General features: G+C 33.4%; 1 protein-coding gene across 1 annotated transcript in view; it reads left to right on the plus strand.

Moving 5' to 3' along the window:
• The window catches only part of LOC140517010 (transcriptional regulator ATRX-like), a gene marked incomplete at its 5' end in the record, with an annotated part of 74,893 nt that overhangs the window by 20,680 nt on the left and 37,133 nt on the right, over nucleotides 1-17,080 (plus strand). Inside the window, 8 exon segments of the mRNA XM_072627846.1 lie at nucleotides 50-227; nucleotides 1,702-1,839; nucleotides 2,286-2,461; nucleotides 3,012-3,129; nucleotides 8,289-8,419; nucleotides 12,761-12,849; nucleotides 13,703-13,857; nucleotides 16,728-16,884. Coding sequence (XP_072483947.1) covers nucleotides 50-227; nucleotides 1,702-1,839; nucleotides 2,286-2,461; nucleotides 3,012-3,129; nucleotides 8,289-8,419; nucleotides 12,761-12,849; nucleotides 13,703-13,857; nucleotides 16,728-16,884 — 1,142 coding nt within the window.

The following is a 17,080-nucleotide window of genomic DNA, read 5'->3' on the forward strand; positions in this document are numbered from 1 at the left end:
TTTTTAGGATTAAAAATATCTTTTGATGTCTGATTTTCTTTTTGCAAAGGTATCTGAATTAGGAACTATGAAACGAGCTCAAGACAGAAGTGATTTACTACAAAAATGGCAAGACAATGGTGGTGTTATGGTCATTGGATATGAAATGTACCGAAATCTTGTACAAGGAAGGAATGTGAAAAGTAGAAAATTTAAAGAAATATTTAATAAAACACTTATTGATCCAGGTAAAATAATATATTTAATGTTGAAATTTCAAATCATATTTTGATTTTATGTTTTTGCTCATATTTATTGAGCATCCAAAATAGTCTTGAAGAGAAGATAGAAGATATAGAAAAGAAAAGTTATAAGTTTTGAATTGGATAGAACATCAAAGTACTTTTATCTTTAGTCTTCTCATCTGGTAGCTATAATTATTATCTCCATTTTATAAATAAGAAAATTGAGTCTCAGAGAAGTTAAATTGACTGGTCCAGGGAAAGAGGCAGGATTCAAACCCAGGTCTTCATCCAAGTTGAGCGCTCTACCTGCTATATTACGTAGACTTAAAATACTCTATTTTTATTATTTCTGTTATATGCTAGGTATTGTGATAGGTGCTGTGGATATAAAGCTACATAAATATAAAGCTAGAAATAAAAAGTTCCTGCTTTAAGGAACTTCTATTCTAATTTACAATTTTTATCATTTATACAGATAAATAAATTCCAGAGGTTAATATTTTATTCTAGGGTCATGTTCACACTTGTGCTTTAGGAAAGTCCCTTTGGCAACTTTGTAGAGGATAAATTGGAATTCTAAGAGGTCTGAGGCTGGAGAATTAGGAAATTATTAGTGGATAGTTCAGAGAAAAATCAACAAGATGGAATGATATTGCCCTCACAAGAAGTGGAAGGTTCAGATAAAAGGAAAACTGTCATTTGTTGGCATAGGTATGAAATAAAACTGGTCTTCAGTTGGAAACTAATCAGGTGGTGTGAAAAATTCTCACAAGCTATCAATACAGACATGGAAAAGTGCTTGTAACTAATAATAAAATTTGTGGAAAATGGTTAAAAGAGTCAGTGTTGGTGATGCTGTGTAAATTCAGGCACACTTTATACTAATAGTAGATTTGTAAATTGATCCAGCGGTTCAGGAACATAATTTGCAGTAGGAATTGTATAAAATGAAAAGGTTTCTGTATTTTTAATGCTCCTTGAGTCAATTATACCTGATCTTGTGCTCCCAAGGAAGTCAGAGACAGAAGTAAAAAGTGACATATATTCCATAATATGGGTGAGGGGTGGGAAGAAAGCAGAGACATAAAACCAGTAGTTAAAATTTGGAGAATGTTTCAACCAGTTGTGATTTTTTTAATGAAACGGAATATTTTTTTTATGTTTTTACAAAATTGCGATTTTTTTCTTTGATTTCAGGTATGATTTTTTTGCATTGTAGAGTAAGTGAAAGGTTTAAGAAATCAAATGAAAAATAAAACAAACAAACCTGAAATGACACATTCTTGGTCAGGTGAATGTCTTGCTTCAGGTATTCTGACTCTTAAGCCACTGACCATTCCACTTATTTGGCTAGTGTGGGTCACTAACATAGATTTTCAATATTTAATCATTGTTCTACTGTGCAGTTTGAACTTAGATAAGCATTAATTAATACAATTTTTGAGAGAACTAAATAATAGTAAGAATTTTTTGGTAGGTCCAGATTTTGTTGTGTGTGATGAAGGTCATATACTAAAAAATGAAGCGTCAGCTGTATCCAAAGCTATGAATTCCATTCGTTCAAGAAGAAGAATTATTTTAACAGGAACACCTTTACAAAATAATCTAATTGAATGTAAGTAACTTTTTGCTTTTAAGTTACTTTGAGCTATTTTTTCAGCTTGAATAGAACATGTTCCTAATCTCTTTACCAAGTCTTTTTGAGAATTTTTCTTTTATTTCTTAACTTGTCTGAAGTGTTTCAATTATTATATTATTAATTTTTGTTGATATCTTGTTCAATTATTTACTTGTTTTAAAAAAAATTTTACTAAACATTACTACAGTTTTGTTTCTTACTAAATTTTCTGAACTATTTCCAAAAAATATGCTTAGCTGCATGTCAAAATGTTGGTTGGATTGTTAAATAATGATTTGTCAAGTGCTAATTCAACCAACATATTTCATCATATCTCACTTGAAAAAAAACTTTATTTTTCATCATTGTTGCTTTTAATGATATAAAATTAGTTGAATGAAATTTGAAATGTTTACATTGAAAATTTATCTTTCTTTTCTTAGATCACTGTATGGTTAATTTTATCAAAGAGAATCTTCTTGGTTCTATTAAGGAATTTAGAAATCGATTCATAAATCCAATTCAAAATGGCCAGTGTGCAGATTCCAGCATGGCAGATGTTCGAATAATGAAAAAGCGTGCCCATATTCTCTGTGAAATGTTAGCAGGCTGTGTTCAGGTAAATGTAAAATGTACTCATTCAGTTTTACTTGAAAAATCTGTAATTTCACTTGAAACCTCTTTATGATATGTTGTGACATTTGAAGCATAAGGTAAGAAGCACTGCTGTAGGCTGCACAACAGTGACTACTAATGACCACCCAGTCCAGAATCCCTCAGTTCTGTAGCTATGAAAAATGAAGGCAGAGAACCATTCAAGGAGTCAGAATTTTGTTTGTCTTTATGAGAAATTTTGAGTAGAGATAATATAATAAATTTGTGAAATGAAAGGTAATAGAAAATTAAGAACTGTGTATGGTGATAAGGAAGTCAGAAGGAAGGACCACTTGTTGGATAGTGAAAAGAGAATTATTATTATTTTCATTGCAATAAGGTTATGTTTTTCCAGTAGTGAAGAAAAAGAGATCAGTACTTAAATCCGGGAGAACAAGTGACTGATTATGTTAAGGAGATTGCAAGTTTGAGAGTTAGACTATTTTGAAATTTGGAATATACTAGAATTATGAGAATATGAGAACATAACTTATTTTTATTTGGTTATTTAACAGAGGAAGGATCACACAACATTAACAAAGATTTTACCGCCCAAATACGAGTATGTACTGGCAGTAAGAATGACTTCTGTTCAGTGCAAGCTTTATCAATACTATTTGGATCACTTACCAGGTACAAAATTTTTTAAATTACTTTGATTATTCTTTCATGTTAATTTGTAAGGGTTAATTAGTTCCTCAAAAAAATTGTTACTTTAAAAAATTGGACCATAGTTACAAACCATTCTGAAATAATACACTGACTAAAATCTGATAGTATTTTCTGGTAATAATGAACTTTTGAGAAAACTTCTGAGAAAAGTAAAATAAGGGATTTGATGACAGTTTTGTTTGAAACTTTTGGAAAGAAAGATAAAGTGGGAAACACTTTGATGGACTATAACAGTTATGGCCTGTATTACTATTATATAGAAGGATGAGAAGTAATCTGGCAACAAGGGTTTTAGAATTATTTCATTTAAAAAGATTCTGTTTCAGAGATTATCTCAGCTACAAAACTTGTAGTGGTGGCATCCCTAGAAAACAGACATATACATATATATATTATATTGTATATATATTTGTATATATATAATTTAAAGTATAACTTTGGGAGCAAAGGGAGAAGGATATTAAAGTGTTAACAAAATTCAGATAAAGGTACATTTTCTGGTTGAGATTATATACTATATCTGACAATATTAAATATTTTCTATCCTTAGACAAGTGGTACCACAGTAGAATCATGAAGTGTGTTATGGATTAGACATTTTAGATGGATAAATGAGTAAGGAAATTATGAATTTTGTTCTCATAGAATATTTTCAAAATATGAAAATAGTAAAAACTAATAAAAGTTACTGAAGAATCATGAAAAATGTAAACCACAAGTGACATAAATATTTAAGTAAGAGCTACAGATAATTCATGAAACATTCTGTCTTAATTCCTGTGGTCTATTTTGTCCATAGATGAAAAGACATGTATCATTATCTACTCTCTATAATGATTATTTCAGTTTATATTTAAAATTGCAAAGTTTGACTTCTTTTAGTGATCATGTATTCAAATTGAAAAAGTCATTTTGCCTGTTACTCTTGTAGCCCTAATTATTTCATTTTACCCATATAAATCTTGAATTTTTCCCTCCTGATTTCCTCATAATTTGGCATTTAAAGTCTTATATTCTGGTCTCTCCAATTACTCAATTATTCTTCTTATAATCAGTCTTCTTGTGCCTTATACTCCCCTCCCTGTGCTCTTCAGGCCTTAACATTGGATTCCTTACTGTTCTTTGATCAGCACACTCATTCTTCTGACTCTTAGCATTTTCTCTGCGTGTCCCCTACATGTTTTGTGCATCTCTAACCCTAGTTTTCTTCAAATTTCCCCTGAAATTTCACATTCTACAGAAGACCTTTCCCGTTTCCTCGTAATTTCTATTGCCTTCCCATTAGTCATTAATTTCAAATTTTTCTGATATTCAGCTTGTTTGCAAGTTACTTCTCTCTTTAGATTACAAGTTTTTGAAAGGACTGTCTTTTACCTGTCTTTGCATTCTTAGTTCTTAGCACAGTACCTGGAAAATAAAGAGTTTTAAGTATTTATTGATTTACAGTTTATCTCAACTGCAGTTACATAGCTTCATCAATGTTTTCTCTTCTCTTTTGATTCTCAAAAATTTTTGACATTTGATTACTCCCTCTGATTATTTTCTCTTTTTTTGCTTTTCATGGCACTTTGTTCTACTCCTAATTCTCTTATTACCTTTCTAGCTGTTTCCTTATCTCTCTGAATATTAGTTCCCCTAATACTTTATTGTTTTATCATTTCCCTTTTCCATAAGTATTGTTGTCCTCCATATTCCTGTCCTGGGCACTCTTCTTTTTTTCTTTCAATTATTTTTCTTCCATGGTGATGTGAATCAGGAATATCTCACCTTGAAGATGATGAAAATAGATTTAGACAAAATAAACACTTATTCTTATTGAAAGAAACACTTGGAAGCATAAGTATAAATGTATTTTTTTCTTAAAGTGATAAAATAAATCTACCTAAAACTACCAGCAAGCATTATTTGCTATAGGAGGTAAGCTGGAAACCTTCCCAGTAAGATCAAGAGAGAGAAACTAGGATGCCTGTTACCATCAGTATTATTCAATATTGCATTAGAAATGCTAGCAGTAGTATCATGAGAAGAAAAATAAATTGAAGAAATCAGGATGGGCAATGAGAAAAAATTATCTTCTTCGAGACATTATGATGATATGTTTGGAAAATCCCAGGGATTCAACTAAAGTTAATTGAAACAGTGTTTTAGTAGAGTAGCAGGATATAAAATAAATCCACATAATCAGCATTTCTGTATATCGCCAACAAAAGTGTGGAGGAAGGGATAGTAAGAGATACTCCATTTAAAATAACTATGGACAGCATAAAATACCTAGGAATATATTTGCCAAGATAAACCCATGACCTACATTTATAACACACTTTTTATACAAATAAAGTTAGATTTAAATAATTGGAGAAATATTAACTGTATATAGGAGATCAATATAAGAAAAATGACAGTTCCACTAAAGTAATCTATTTATACACTGCCATCCCAATTAAATTACCAAACGATTATTTTCTTGAGCTAGAAAAAAATAACAAAATTCATTTGGAAGAACAAGAAGTCAAGAATATCAAATGAAAAATGGAAAAAATATAAAGGAAGAAATATCAAGATCAAATCAGTGGAATATAGTAAATAAATATTTCAATTTTAATTTTTTTTCTATAAAGAATTAAGCGTTTGGGATAAAAATGCACTTTTAGTAAAAATAGTTGGGAAAACTGAATCTAAGTACAGGCCAGTGTTTTGTTCAGTCATTTTTCAGTAATACCTGATGTTTGTGAACTTTTTTAGGGTTTTCTTGGCAGAGATACCAGAGTGCTTTGCTGTTTCATTTTACATAAGCAACTGAGGCAAACTGGTGCATGATGTTGTATTCGAGCTGAGATCTTCCTGATTCCAGGCCCAGTATTTTCTCCACTGTACCACTTAACTGTCCCTAGATCAGTATCTTACATCATTAACCAAGAGAAGATCAAAATGATACATGACCTAGACATAAATACAGATAGCATAAATAAGTTAACAGAACATGGAATCTACTACATATGCACTTATGGATGGGAGAAGAATTTATGAGTAAAACAAGCGATAGAGAGCTGTGAGATATAAATGGATAATTTTGATTACATTAAACTAAAAAGGGTTTGTACAAATAAAACTTATGTGGCCAAGATGAGAAGGCTGGCAGGAAATTGGGGTCCCATATCCCAAACATATAGGGAACTTACAAAATTTGAGTCGTTCCTAAATTGGTAAATGATTAAAGGATATTAGCAGCCAGTTTTTGGGTGAAGAAATCAAAACTTCTGAGTCTTATGAAAAATGGAGAAATGAAAATGAAGACTTCTTTGAAATACCTGTCAGATTTGATAGGAGAAGCTGGCAAATGATAGAGGGGATGTGGAAAATTGGGACACTAATGCATCATTGGTGCAACTGTGAACTGATCCAACCATTTTGGAGTGTAATCTGGAATTTTTCCCCAAGAGTTATTAAACTACCTATGCCCTCTACCCTTTTGGCCCAGCAATACCACTACTTACTCTTGTTTCCAAAGATGATTAGGGAAAAAGGAAATGAAATCATATATTCTAAAATATTAATAGCAGCTCTCTTTGTGTGGTGAGGAAAACTGGAAATTAAGAGGGAGCCTGTTTTTTGGGGAAGGAATAAGTTGTGGTATGAGAATGTGAGGGAATACTATTGAGCTGGAAGGAATGATGAGCAGGTTGATTTTAGAAAAAACATGGAAAAATTTGAATGAAAAAATGAAAAGTGAAGTTAACAGAATGAAGAGAATGTTGCCTACAGTAAAAGTAATATCGTTTTAAGAACAACTTTAGATGACTAAGTTATTCTGAGTATCATAAATCTTCAAATCAACTACCAAGGACCACTGAAGGAGAATGCTTTCCATCCCCAGGGTAAGAATTGATAAATAGAAGTATGCACAGTATAGTTTTACATACATTTATAAATCTGTTTCAAGTGGTGTCCTTCTCTAATGTAGAAGCAGAAAGGAAGACAGTTTGAAACAGAAAATGTAACAAAGAAAATAACGATTTTGATTATTGAGTGAAGATTAGATTGTTGTGAAACTGTGAGACCAATTAAAGGGACACAGGAGATAATAAGGAATTTGTCTGTGTACTTGAAATTAAGGAAACAGATTGGAGGGATGTGAAAATGATTTGGAATATGTTTGAACATGTCAAGTGTATGAGTAATGAAGACTTGAGAATGACACATAAGTGATAGGAAAAGCTGCAGATGGATGGGTTTTGTGTTGTGGTAATAATCAGTTTATAGGGTAACGAGCTCTAGATGTCCTTATAAGGATTCAAAGGACTGAGGTGGGACACTGGGCCTAACAGCAGTTCAAATCCAGCATAGTTACTATCTTTGTGACTGTGGAAAAGTCACTTAACCTGACTTTCTTAATTTCCTTATCTGTAAAATGTTGATAAAAACAGAAATTATCTCCCAGAGGTGTTTGTGAAAATCAAATGAGACATTTGCAAAGCGCTCAGCACAATATGTGAAACATAGTAGATTTTATAGAAGTAACCTGTGATGAGGATGATATGGTAATGTAGATTTAAGTTTTATTCAGAAAGGATCAAAGTATAAGGTAACAGAAGAAAGAAAGTTGTACCTAAATCAGTGAAAAGTAGTAATTAAAGACCACTGCTGGGAAAATGGTGTCCAGTTCAAAAAGAATGGTACTAAATAAGTTATGTAATCATAAAGAAAAAAATTGTAAAGTGAAATAATTAAATGATTCCAAATCAAAACATTAAAATATTCTGGCATCATCTCACAACTAGACTTCCCAGATTGTGAGCTTGATCCAGACACAGTTGTGTATCTATTCCTCTTTTCCCCTTTTCCACTCCTCTACTTGCGTTGCCTTCTCTTGGGTAGGCAACCCCTATTCTTATATTTGTTATATTTTTTCTTATATTTCTCTAACAAGTATAGAATTATAAGTAACAAGAGTTTAAATTTTTTTTAAAAAATGTCAACCTCCATCCACATCTGTTAAACATTTAAAATATACTTGGATTCTTATTGAAATAGAGGCAACTGTAGATAGTGGTATTGATGACTTTAGTAAAATAAATTTTTTTTGTTAAAATTTTCATTAAAAAACTGCCTTTTATTATCAGTTGCAGAAAGTATTACTGAAGGGGGAAGAGGAAAAGCAGGAGCAAAACTCTTTCAGGACTTTAATATATTAAGTAGAATTTGGACTCATCCATGGTGCTTACAACTGGACTATATTAGCAAAGAAAACAAGGTAAATTAGATATTCATATTTAAGTATCTATTGAGTACCTTCTGATTTCATTTTTTTAAAATTAATTTATTTATGTAACTTTTAACATTCATTTTAACAAAATTTGGGGTTCCAAATTTTCTCCCCTTTTGTCCCCTCCCCCCCCAAACACCAAGCATTCTAATTGCCCCTATGACCAATCTGCTCTCTCTTCTATCATCTTTCTCTGCCCTTGTCTCCATCTTCTCTTTTGTCCTGAAGGGCAAGATAACTTCCTATACCCCTTTACCTGTATTTCTTATTTCCTAGTGGTAAGAACATTACTCGACAGTTGTTCCTAACACTTTGAGTTGCAACTTCTCTTCATCCCTCCCTCCCCACCCCTTCCCTTTGGAGGGCAAGCGATTCAATATAGGTCAAATCTGTGTAGTTTTGCAAATGACTTCCATAATAGTTGTGTTGTATAAGACTAACTATATTTCCCTCCATCCTATCCTGTCCCCCATTACTTCTATTCACCTTTGATCCTGTCCCTCCCCATGAGTGTCGACCTCAAATTGCTCCCTCCTCCCCATGTCCTCCCTTCCATCACCCCCCCACCCTGCTTATCCCCTTATCCCCCACTTTCCTGTATTGTAAGATAGGTTTTCATACCAAAATGAGTGTGCATTTTATTCCTTCCTTTAGTGGAATGTGTTTTTCTCTCACCTCCTCTCTTTATCCCTCCACTGATAAGTCTTTTGCTTGCCTCTTTTATGAGAGATAATTTGCCCCATTCCATTTCTCCCTTTCTCCTCCCAATATATTTCCCTCTCACTGCTTGATTTCATTGTTTTAAGATATGAGCCCATCCTCTTCAATTCACTCTGTGCACTCTGTCTCTATGTGTGTGTGCGTGTGTGCATGTGTGTGTGTGTAATCCCACCCAGTACCCAGATACTGAAAAGTTTCAAGAGTTACAAATATTGTCTTTCCATGTAGGAATGTAAACAGTTCAACTTTACTAAGTCCCTTATGACTTCTCTTTGCTGTTCACCTTTTCACGCTTCTCTTCATTCTTGTGTTTGAAAGTCAAATTTTCTTTTCAGCTCTGGTCTTTTCATCAAGAATGCTTGAAAGTCCTCTATTTCATTGAAAGACCAATTTTCTCCCTGAAGGATTCTACTCAATTTTTCTGGGTAGGTGATTCTTGGTTTTAGTCCTAGTTCCTTTGACTTCTGGAATATCATATTCCATGCCCTTCAATCCCTTAATGTAGAAGCTGCTAGATCTTGTGTTCTCCTGATTGTATTTCCACAATACTTGAATTGCTTCTTTCTAGCTGCTTGCAATATTTTCTCCTTGACCTGGGAACTCTGGAATTTGGCCACAGTCTTCCTAGGAGTTTCTCTTTTTGGATCTCTTTCAGGCGGTGTTCTGTGGATTCCTTGAATATTTATTTTGCCCTCTGGTTCAAGAATCTCAGGGCAGTTTTCCTTGATAATTTCATGAAAGATGATGTCTAGGGTCTTTTTTTGATCATGGCTTTCAGGTAGTCCCATAATTTTTAAATTGTCTCTCCTGAATCTATTTTCCAGGTCAGTTGGTTTTCCCAATGAGATATTTCACATTATCTTCCATTTTTTCATTCTTTTGGTTTTGTTTTGTGATTTCTTGGTTTCTCATAAGGTCATTAGCCTCCATCTGTTCCGTTCTAATTTTGAAAGAACTATTTTCTTCAGTGAGCTTTTGAATCTCCTTTTCCATTTGGCTAATTCTGCTTTTGAAAGCATTCTTCTCCTCATTGGCTTTTCGAACCTCTTTTGCCAATTGAGTTAGCCTATTTTTCAAGGTGCTATTTTCTTCAGCATTTTTGGGGTCTCCTTTAGCAGGGTGCTGACCTGCTGTTCATGCTTTGACTGTATGTCTCTCATTTCTCTTCCCAGTTTTTCCTCCACCTCTCTAACTTGATTTTCAAAATTCTTTTTGAGCTCTTCCATGGCCTGAGCCCATTGGGTGGGCTGGGATATAGAAGCGTTGACTTCTGTGTCTTTGCCTGATGGTAAGCATTGTTCTTCCTCATCAGAAAGGAAGGGAGGAAATGCCTGTTCACCAAGAAAGTAACCTTCTATAGTTTTATTTCTTTTCCCTTTTCTGGGCATTTTCCCAGCCAGTGACTTGACTTCTGAATATTGTCCTCACACCCACCTCGCCTCCGGATCCTCCCAGCCAGCACTTGGGGTCTGAGAATCAAATGCTGCTTCCCAGCCTCAGGGCTTTGAGCCGGGGCAGGGCTGCTATTCAGTGTGAGATTAAGTTCAGGTGCTCAGGTGGGGGCAGGGCCACCTCACGGGCTCAGTTCCCTCAGGGGGTTTATGCAGAGACCTTCAACAATGGATCCGGGCTCCTGCCTGCTTGGGGAGCCCCAGTCTGCTCCTGCCTCCGCTGCTGCCCTCCGAGGGGGCCTGAGTTATGGGGGCATCCCATACCCCTCTTGACCTGCCGAAGAGACCCTCTCACCGACCCCCGTCACCTGTGGGTGGAGGGACCCGTGAGGCCGCTGGAGATCCCGTCCCCAAAGCCTGCTCGGATCTTCTCCTCTCGGTGCCGGGCCGGGGCAGGGCTGGGCTGGGCTCGGCGTCCGCAGCGTGACGGACCTTTTGCGAGAGGTTTGCAGGTCCCTCTGGAACAGAGATCTCCTTTGCTCCAATGTTCTGTGGCCTCTGGTCCTGCAGAATTCGCAGTGAGTTGCTGTTTACAGATGTTCTATGGGTTGTGGGTTCGGAGCTATGTGTACGTGCGTCTTTCTACTCTGCCACCTTGGCTCCGCCCCGATGTTCTGATTTCATTTTATCCCATTTTCTTCTGTGTCATACTCTCTTAATGATTTCTCCATCTCCTGGCTTCTTTCCTAGTCTGAATAAACATGTCTATGTTTCCCATTCTCAAAAAACGCTCACCTGACCCAACTGTTCCTGCTAGGTATTGTCACATTCCTTCCTTTTGTAGCAAAATTTCTTGAGAAAGCTGGCTACTGTAGGTGCTTTCTATTTGCTCACTGTCTTTTCTTAACTCTGCAGTTTGTCCTCTCACTATTCAGTCAAAACTTCTTTTTCTGAAATTACTAATAGTCTCTTAATTGCCAAATTGAATGGTCTTTTCTTAAACTTCATTCTTTGTGACCTTTCTGTAGTGTTGTCTGTGACTCCTAGTTTCCTGTTTCCCAACTTCTGAGTTTTCAGTGTCGCTAGTTGCCATTTAGACATGCTATACTAGTTAACCTGAAAGTATTTAAAATTCATCGTGTCTAGAACCAGTTGTAGTATCTTCGGACCTCTGTTTTTGAAAGTATCCAGTATCCTTGCTTTTGGTGTCCAAATAACATTGGCATCAACTTCAGCTCCTCTATCTTTCATACCACTTGTGTGTTAATGTTGACATTTCCACATTCAAAATACATTTTATATGTCCCATTTCAATTCAGGCCATATATGATGTATATGTAGTTCTCTATTTTCCCTAAAATCAAATGCATTATTTGACTTTTAAATTCCTTAAAACCAAACCTAACTTTCTATGTGTCTCATATGTGAATCTTCTTATTTCTGAAAATGTTCTTTCTTACCATTATTATGTCTTTAACCCTGTATGTTGCATTGCAACTACAATTTTTTTTGCTGCTATGTTGTTATTTCTCAGGATTTCAAGATTCCAGGAGTTCCTGGACCTTTGGTACTATTATTCTCAAACGTCTACTATCAGATTTAGTTGTTTGTTGGCTGTTAATAAGAAGCATTGTTTAGAGACCCAACCGTAGACCCAACACATTAAAAGTTCCATTATCTTGTGATTTATTTCTGGGGATCAGATGAAAAAAAAGTCAAATACTAGTAATCCCCTCTTTGTTAAGGTTATCAGAACATAACAAATAGTATCTTCGAATTTTTAGGAAATATGAGGAAGTGCAATTAATGCAGTATACATGAATGAATAATAATAGTTTTTACATGACAACTTATGGTTTACAAGGCACACATGCATTACCACTACTTTAAACATACACTCTGTGAGATTGCACCACTAGTATGATTGTCCCCATCTTACAGATGAGAAAACTGAAGTTTCTAGACATTAACTTAATTGTACAGTATCATACCCTGGAAGAAGAAAGCATGGTATACTTGAAGGTATGGTGTAGACTGAATACTTCATGATTCCATTCCCCGCAACAATCTCTGTATTATGCCATACTTAAGTGTATGGGGGTTGAGAGTTACAAAACTGACACAAAAGCTTTAAGTACTTTACAGTATGATAAATAAGCAAAAAAATATAGATATTTTCAATGCATTGTAATGCTTGTTAAAAAATTTTTCCCTTCAGGGATATTTTGATGAAGACAGGATGGACAAATTCATACCATCAGATTCTGAGGAAACCTCAACGAGTTTAAGTTCAGATGACCTTCCCAAGTAAATGGAATCTTTCTTTATATAAAAATGCTTGTTTTTTAAATTTCAAACTTCCCTAAATAGTAATGTAATAAAATAAAAAGATAGCGATGTTCTCATATGATAACTTATCATATTAAATTTTACTCTAACATTATCTGTTAGGAAAGATCTATCAATGTGTATATTCACACTACTATAGTTTATAAATTGTCATGTATTATAAATATTGTGTACATTTGAATGAATATATATATGCTGTATGCACATGTACACATGAATACATTTACATATACTGATACCCATATACTTATATATCATAACATTTGCACTTGGAAGTACTTGAATGTTTCCTTTTCTGTTTTTCTAGTCACCTTCTTTCTTGGAATTTTAGAAATTAACAAGGGAAGTCAGAGTACTTATACAAAAAGTTCTAATAATAACTTAGCAACATTTTTAAACTTTATAATATTTTTTCAATGTGTATTCCTTTGGATCTACAAAATATTTTATTAAAGTTTAAAAATTTTTCAGAATGAGCAGTGCCACATTTAAGTCCTTCACAAAAGTAAAATTTATGCTTTTTCTAGGAACATATGTTATCTGAATAAGAATACATCAGTGTTTTACCACCAAAAATATTTATTTTAAACCTAATTTTCTAAGGAAAAAAGGAGCTGCATTGCTTGTTTGGGATGATATATTGTTAAACAAGCCAAACTTCCTCTAATAGGTTCATTGGAAAAATCTAACATTTAAACCTAGAAAGAAATAGAGGAACATTTCTGTTATTTTACATGAGAAATTTTGGGGGTCACTTTATAATTACTCATACTACAGACTGAATATTTTTTACTTCATAATCTTTTCCTAGGAAAAAAAAATACAAAGGAGAAATAAATACTAGCTCTAGCGGAAGTGATGATGAAGAAGTAATTAAAGTATGGAATTCAAGATCTAGAGGTGGGGGTGAAGGGAATAAGGAGGAATTGACCAACATTTCATCTGTGACTGCAAAAACAGAAGGAAGTAAGTCTAACACAGAAGTAAAATTTTGTATTTGTCTAGGCATCAAAAAGATATTGATAATAAGATACCATCTATTTATTTAGGGTTAGGTCAATTTCTTCGTAGGTAAAGCAATGGGTTTATTGTTGACAAAATTTAAAGTCACATTACAGTTTTACATTAAGATGGCATTATTTCAGAACCTACTAAGTCCATAATTATTTTATATATGTATGCCCTAAGTCCATAGATCATTTAGATTTGGATAGAATAAAAACTGATCTTTAATTGTAAAATCAGAATTATTTTCTATTTAAGTTGTGTAAAGATTTCATTAAAGATTTTTTTAAATATCAGTGTTTTAATACCCTTAGTAGTATTTATTTACCAAAAATCTAGTAATGAAACTTGACAAACTGTTAATTTTAAAAGGATTAGAATACCATTTTGCTTAGAGCTTATTATTCTACAGTTTTTGAGCTTGCAAGTAACAAAACCTCATTTCTGCTGTGTACTTTTATATAATGTACATTAGTATAGACTGTGTTTTTTTCTGTTTTATTTTCTAAAATAAAAAAACCTCAGGTGATAAATAAGCTAATGTTTATAGGAAAGTTCAGTGGAAAAAAACAAATAAATTGCAGAAAGCACTATCATCAAGGTTTATAACGACAAAACTGAAGAACATATAATAAATGAACACAGAAAACAATGCCTGTGAGATTTCTTAAACAAAGTTTATTCTTTCCCATGATTCCAAGTGAAAATGGCACAGAAAGGAACAAATGATGGGAAGAACTTCAGTTCTATTTATCCTAGTGTGACATAGTTTAAAGACATTGAAGGATTGATTTTCAGTGTATCTGAAAGAGGGAGAAACACCAGATACTTAAAATGATTAATGGATTTTATTTTAACTGAAAATAGGACACCAAGAATAACAGCTGTTGTCCCTACTCTTTTTCTCTTCTCAACGAAACCTCTGTGAGAGTAATTTACATACATTGAAGCTGTCCTGGTATGTGAAGGAAATAGGCAGAGTTTTGCAAATATAATCTTATCTTTTTTCTCACTTGAATATTAGAAGAATGGGAGATATAATACTGGTTTATTGAGAACATTTGATTCAGCAAAACATTTCAGCTTTGAAGACTGGTCCAACTAGAAATCTTTTGTTTATATTACTATAATACAAGCCTTATTGATAGATGTGGGAAAAAAAAATGTCTCCAATGAGAGAAATTCATCTTTAAGATTCTTCAGTTGTACTTTTTTACAAGTGACATTGAGCTCATTACATAAAATTCCAAAACATTTCAGAATCACCTGAATGAGATCCATATTTACTCTCTTTTGGCTTAACTATCCACAGGAAAAAATTTAGTAGATAAAAAATATCTGTTCTTCAGGCTTCAATTATATAATTATGTATGTATGTATGTCAGTATGAGTATGTCAGTTAGCATTTATATCTTGGACTTCAGAGAGTCCTGGAAAGACTTATATGATCTGATGCTGAGTGAAACTTTGTGCACAACAATGACCACAGTGTGTGAAGAGTTTTTTCTGGTAGACCTGGAATTTCATCGCAATGCAAGGACTTAAACAACTTACCCATGGTCTTTTAAGGCAAAATGCTTTCCTCATCCAGAGAAAGAACTATGAAGTTCAATCACAGAATGTAGCATATCTTTTTTTTTGTATTATATTTTGGTCATTTTAATTCTTCTATACAGCACGACGATGGTGAAAATGTGTATGCGTAGAACCTATATAAAATTGTATGCCATCCTAGGGAGGGAGGGGAGGGGTAGCAGAAAGGGAGGGGAAAAAAAATCTAAAGTTATATGGTAGTGATTGTATAATTGAATATACAAATTATTATTATATAAATTATATATTATGATTATATAAATAAAATTAATATAAAAAAGAAAAAAGATATTTCTATACCTTTTGGTGGGTGGTGTCAAAGGATTTGAATATAAGTGCATGAGAAAAAAAGCTTAGGGAATGTTTTTCTTCCCAATTCTACTTCTCCTAAAAACATTGAGAACTCTTGAGCAAACAGGCAAAGAAAAAACAACACTTTTGAAGTGGTGTTTTGGGTGGGAAAGACCTATATTCAAATCAACTCAATAGAAGTATATTATGCAAAAAAAAAGGCAGCTCAATGTAAAAAATAATCAAATTTAAAAATCCATGAAATTACTTGACATATGTATGTCAAAACACGATTACTAAAACATTCTTATTTTACACCTGTGATATGTCTAGTAACAACCATGGCAATAATTATTATTTACAAATTGTGGTCATTTTTAATTTTTCCAAACTAGTGATGTCATTTTCCTATTTTTCTAAGTGCTCAGTGGATTTTGTAAATAATATATTCTCAGTCAATTTTGGTATAGGTAGATGAATGAGTGCATACATTTTATTAACTTATTCTCAAGATACTAAGAAGAATTAAACTGAAAAAAATTTTATGATCCATCATCCTCTTTCAGAAATAGATACAACTATGTATAAGGTGGAACAGTGGAGAAAGTGTGCATAGAGTCAGGAAGACCTAATTTCAAATTCAGCTTTACATACTTAATTCTTCCACTGGAGAAGGAAATGGCCAACCACATGAGTATACTTACCAATAAAACCTCATGGACAATATCATCCACAAGGTCACAAAGAACTGGACACACATGAATGACTGAATAACAAATATATGAACTATGTTGAAAGTATAATTTTATTGAGCATCCTAATATTATTCCAGTGATTAGGAATGATTTTTGTAAATTTCAAATGTGCTTTTCGTTTTCAGAATGCTAAAAATGTTATAAATGTTCTCATGACTTGACAATGTCTCTTTGTTGCATCATTTTGTCTAGTAGGAAGAGTACTGTACATTTCAAATCCAGGCAGCCCATCTCCAGACTGGTACAAAGATTTTATTACAGATTCTGATGCTAAAGTATTGGAACATTCTGGAAAAATGGTACTTCTTTTTGAAATTCTTAAAATGGCCGAGGAACTTGGAGATAAAGTGTAAGTAAGATAATAAATTTCTTGAAAAAAATGGATTTGTGTTCATCTAAGTATGATTAAATTTCTTACTCTTCTAATAGCATATTTTAAGTTCAAATTTAGTTGTTTATATTTCTATCATCTAAATAAAGCTCATTTTGATATAAGGGCTAATTTTTGTGTGCTATCTTAAATACTCTTCAGAGGAATCCACAGT

This window comes from Notamacropus eugenii, assembly GCF_028372415.1.
Source record: "Notamacropus eugenii isolate mMacEug1 chromosome Y unlocalized genomic scaffold, mMacEug1.pri_v2 SUPER_Y_unloc_4, whole genome shotgun sequence".
In the NCBI taxonomy this organism is placed as follows: Eukaryota; Metazoa; Chordata; class Mammalia; order Diprotodontia; family Macropodidae; genus Notamacropus; species Notamacropus eugenii.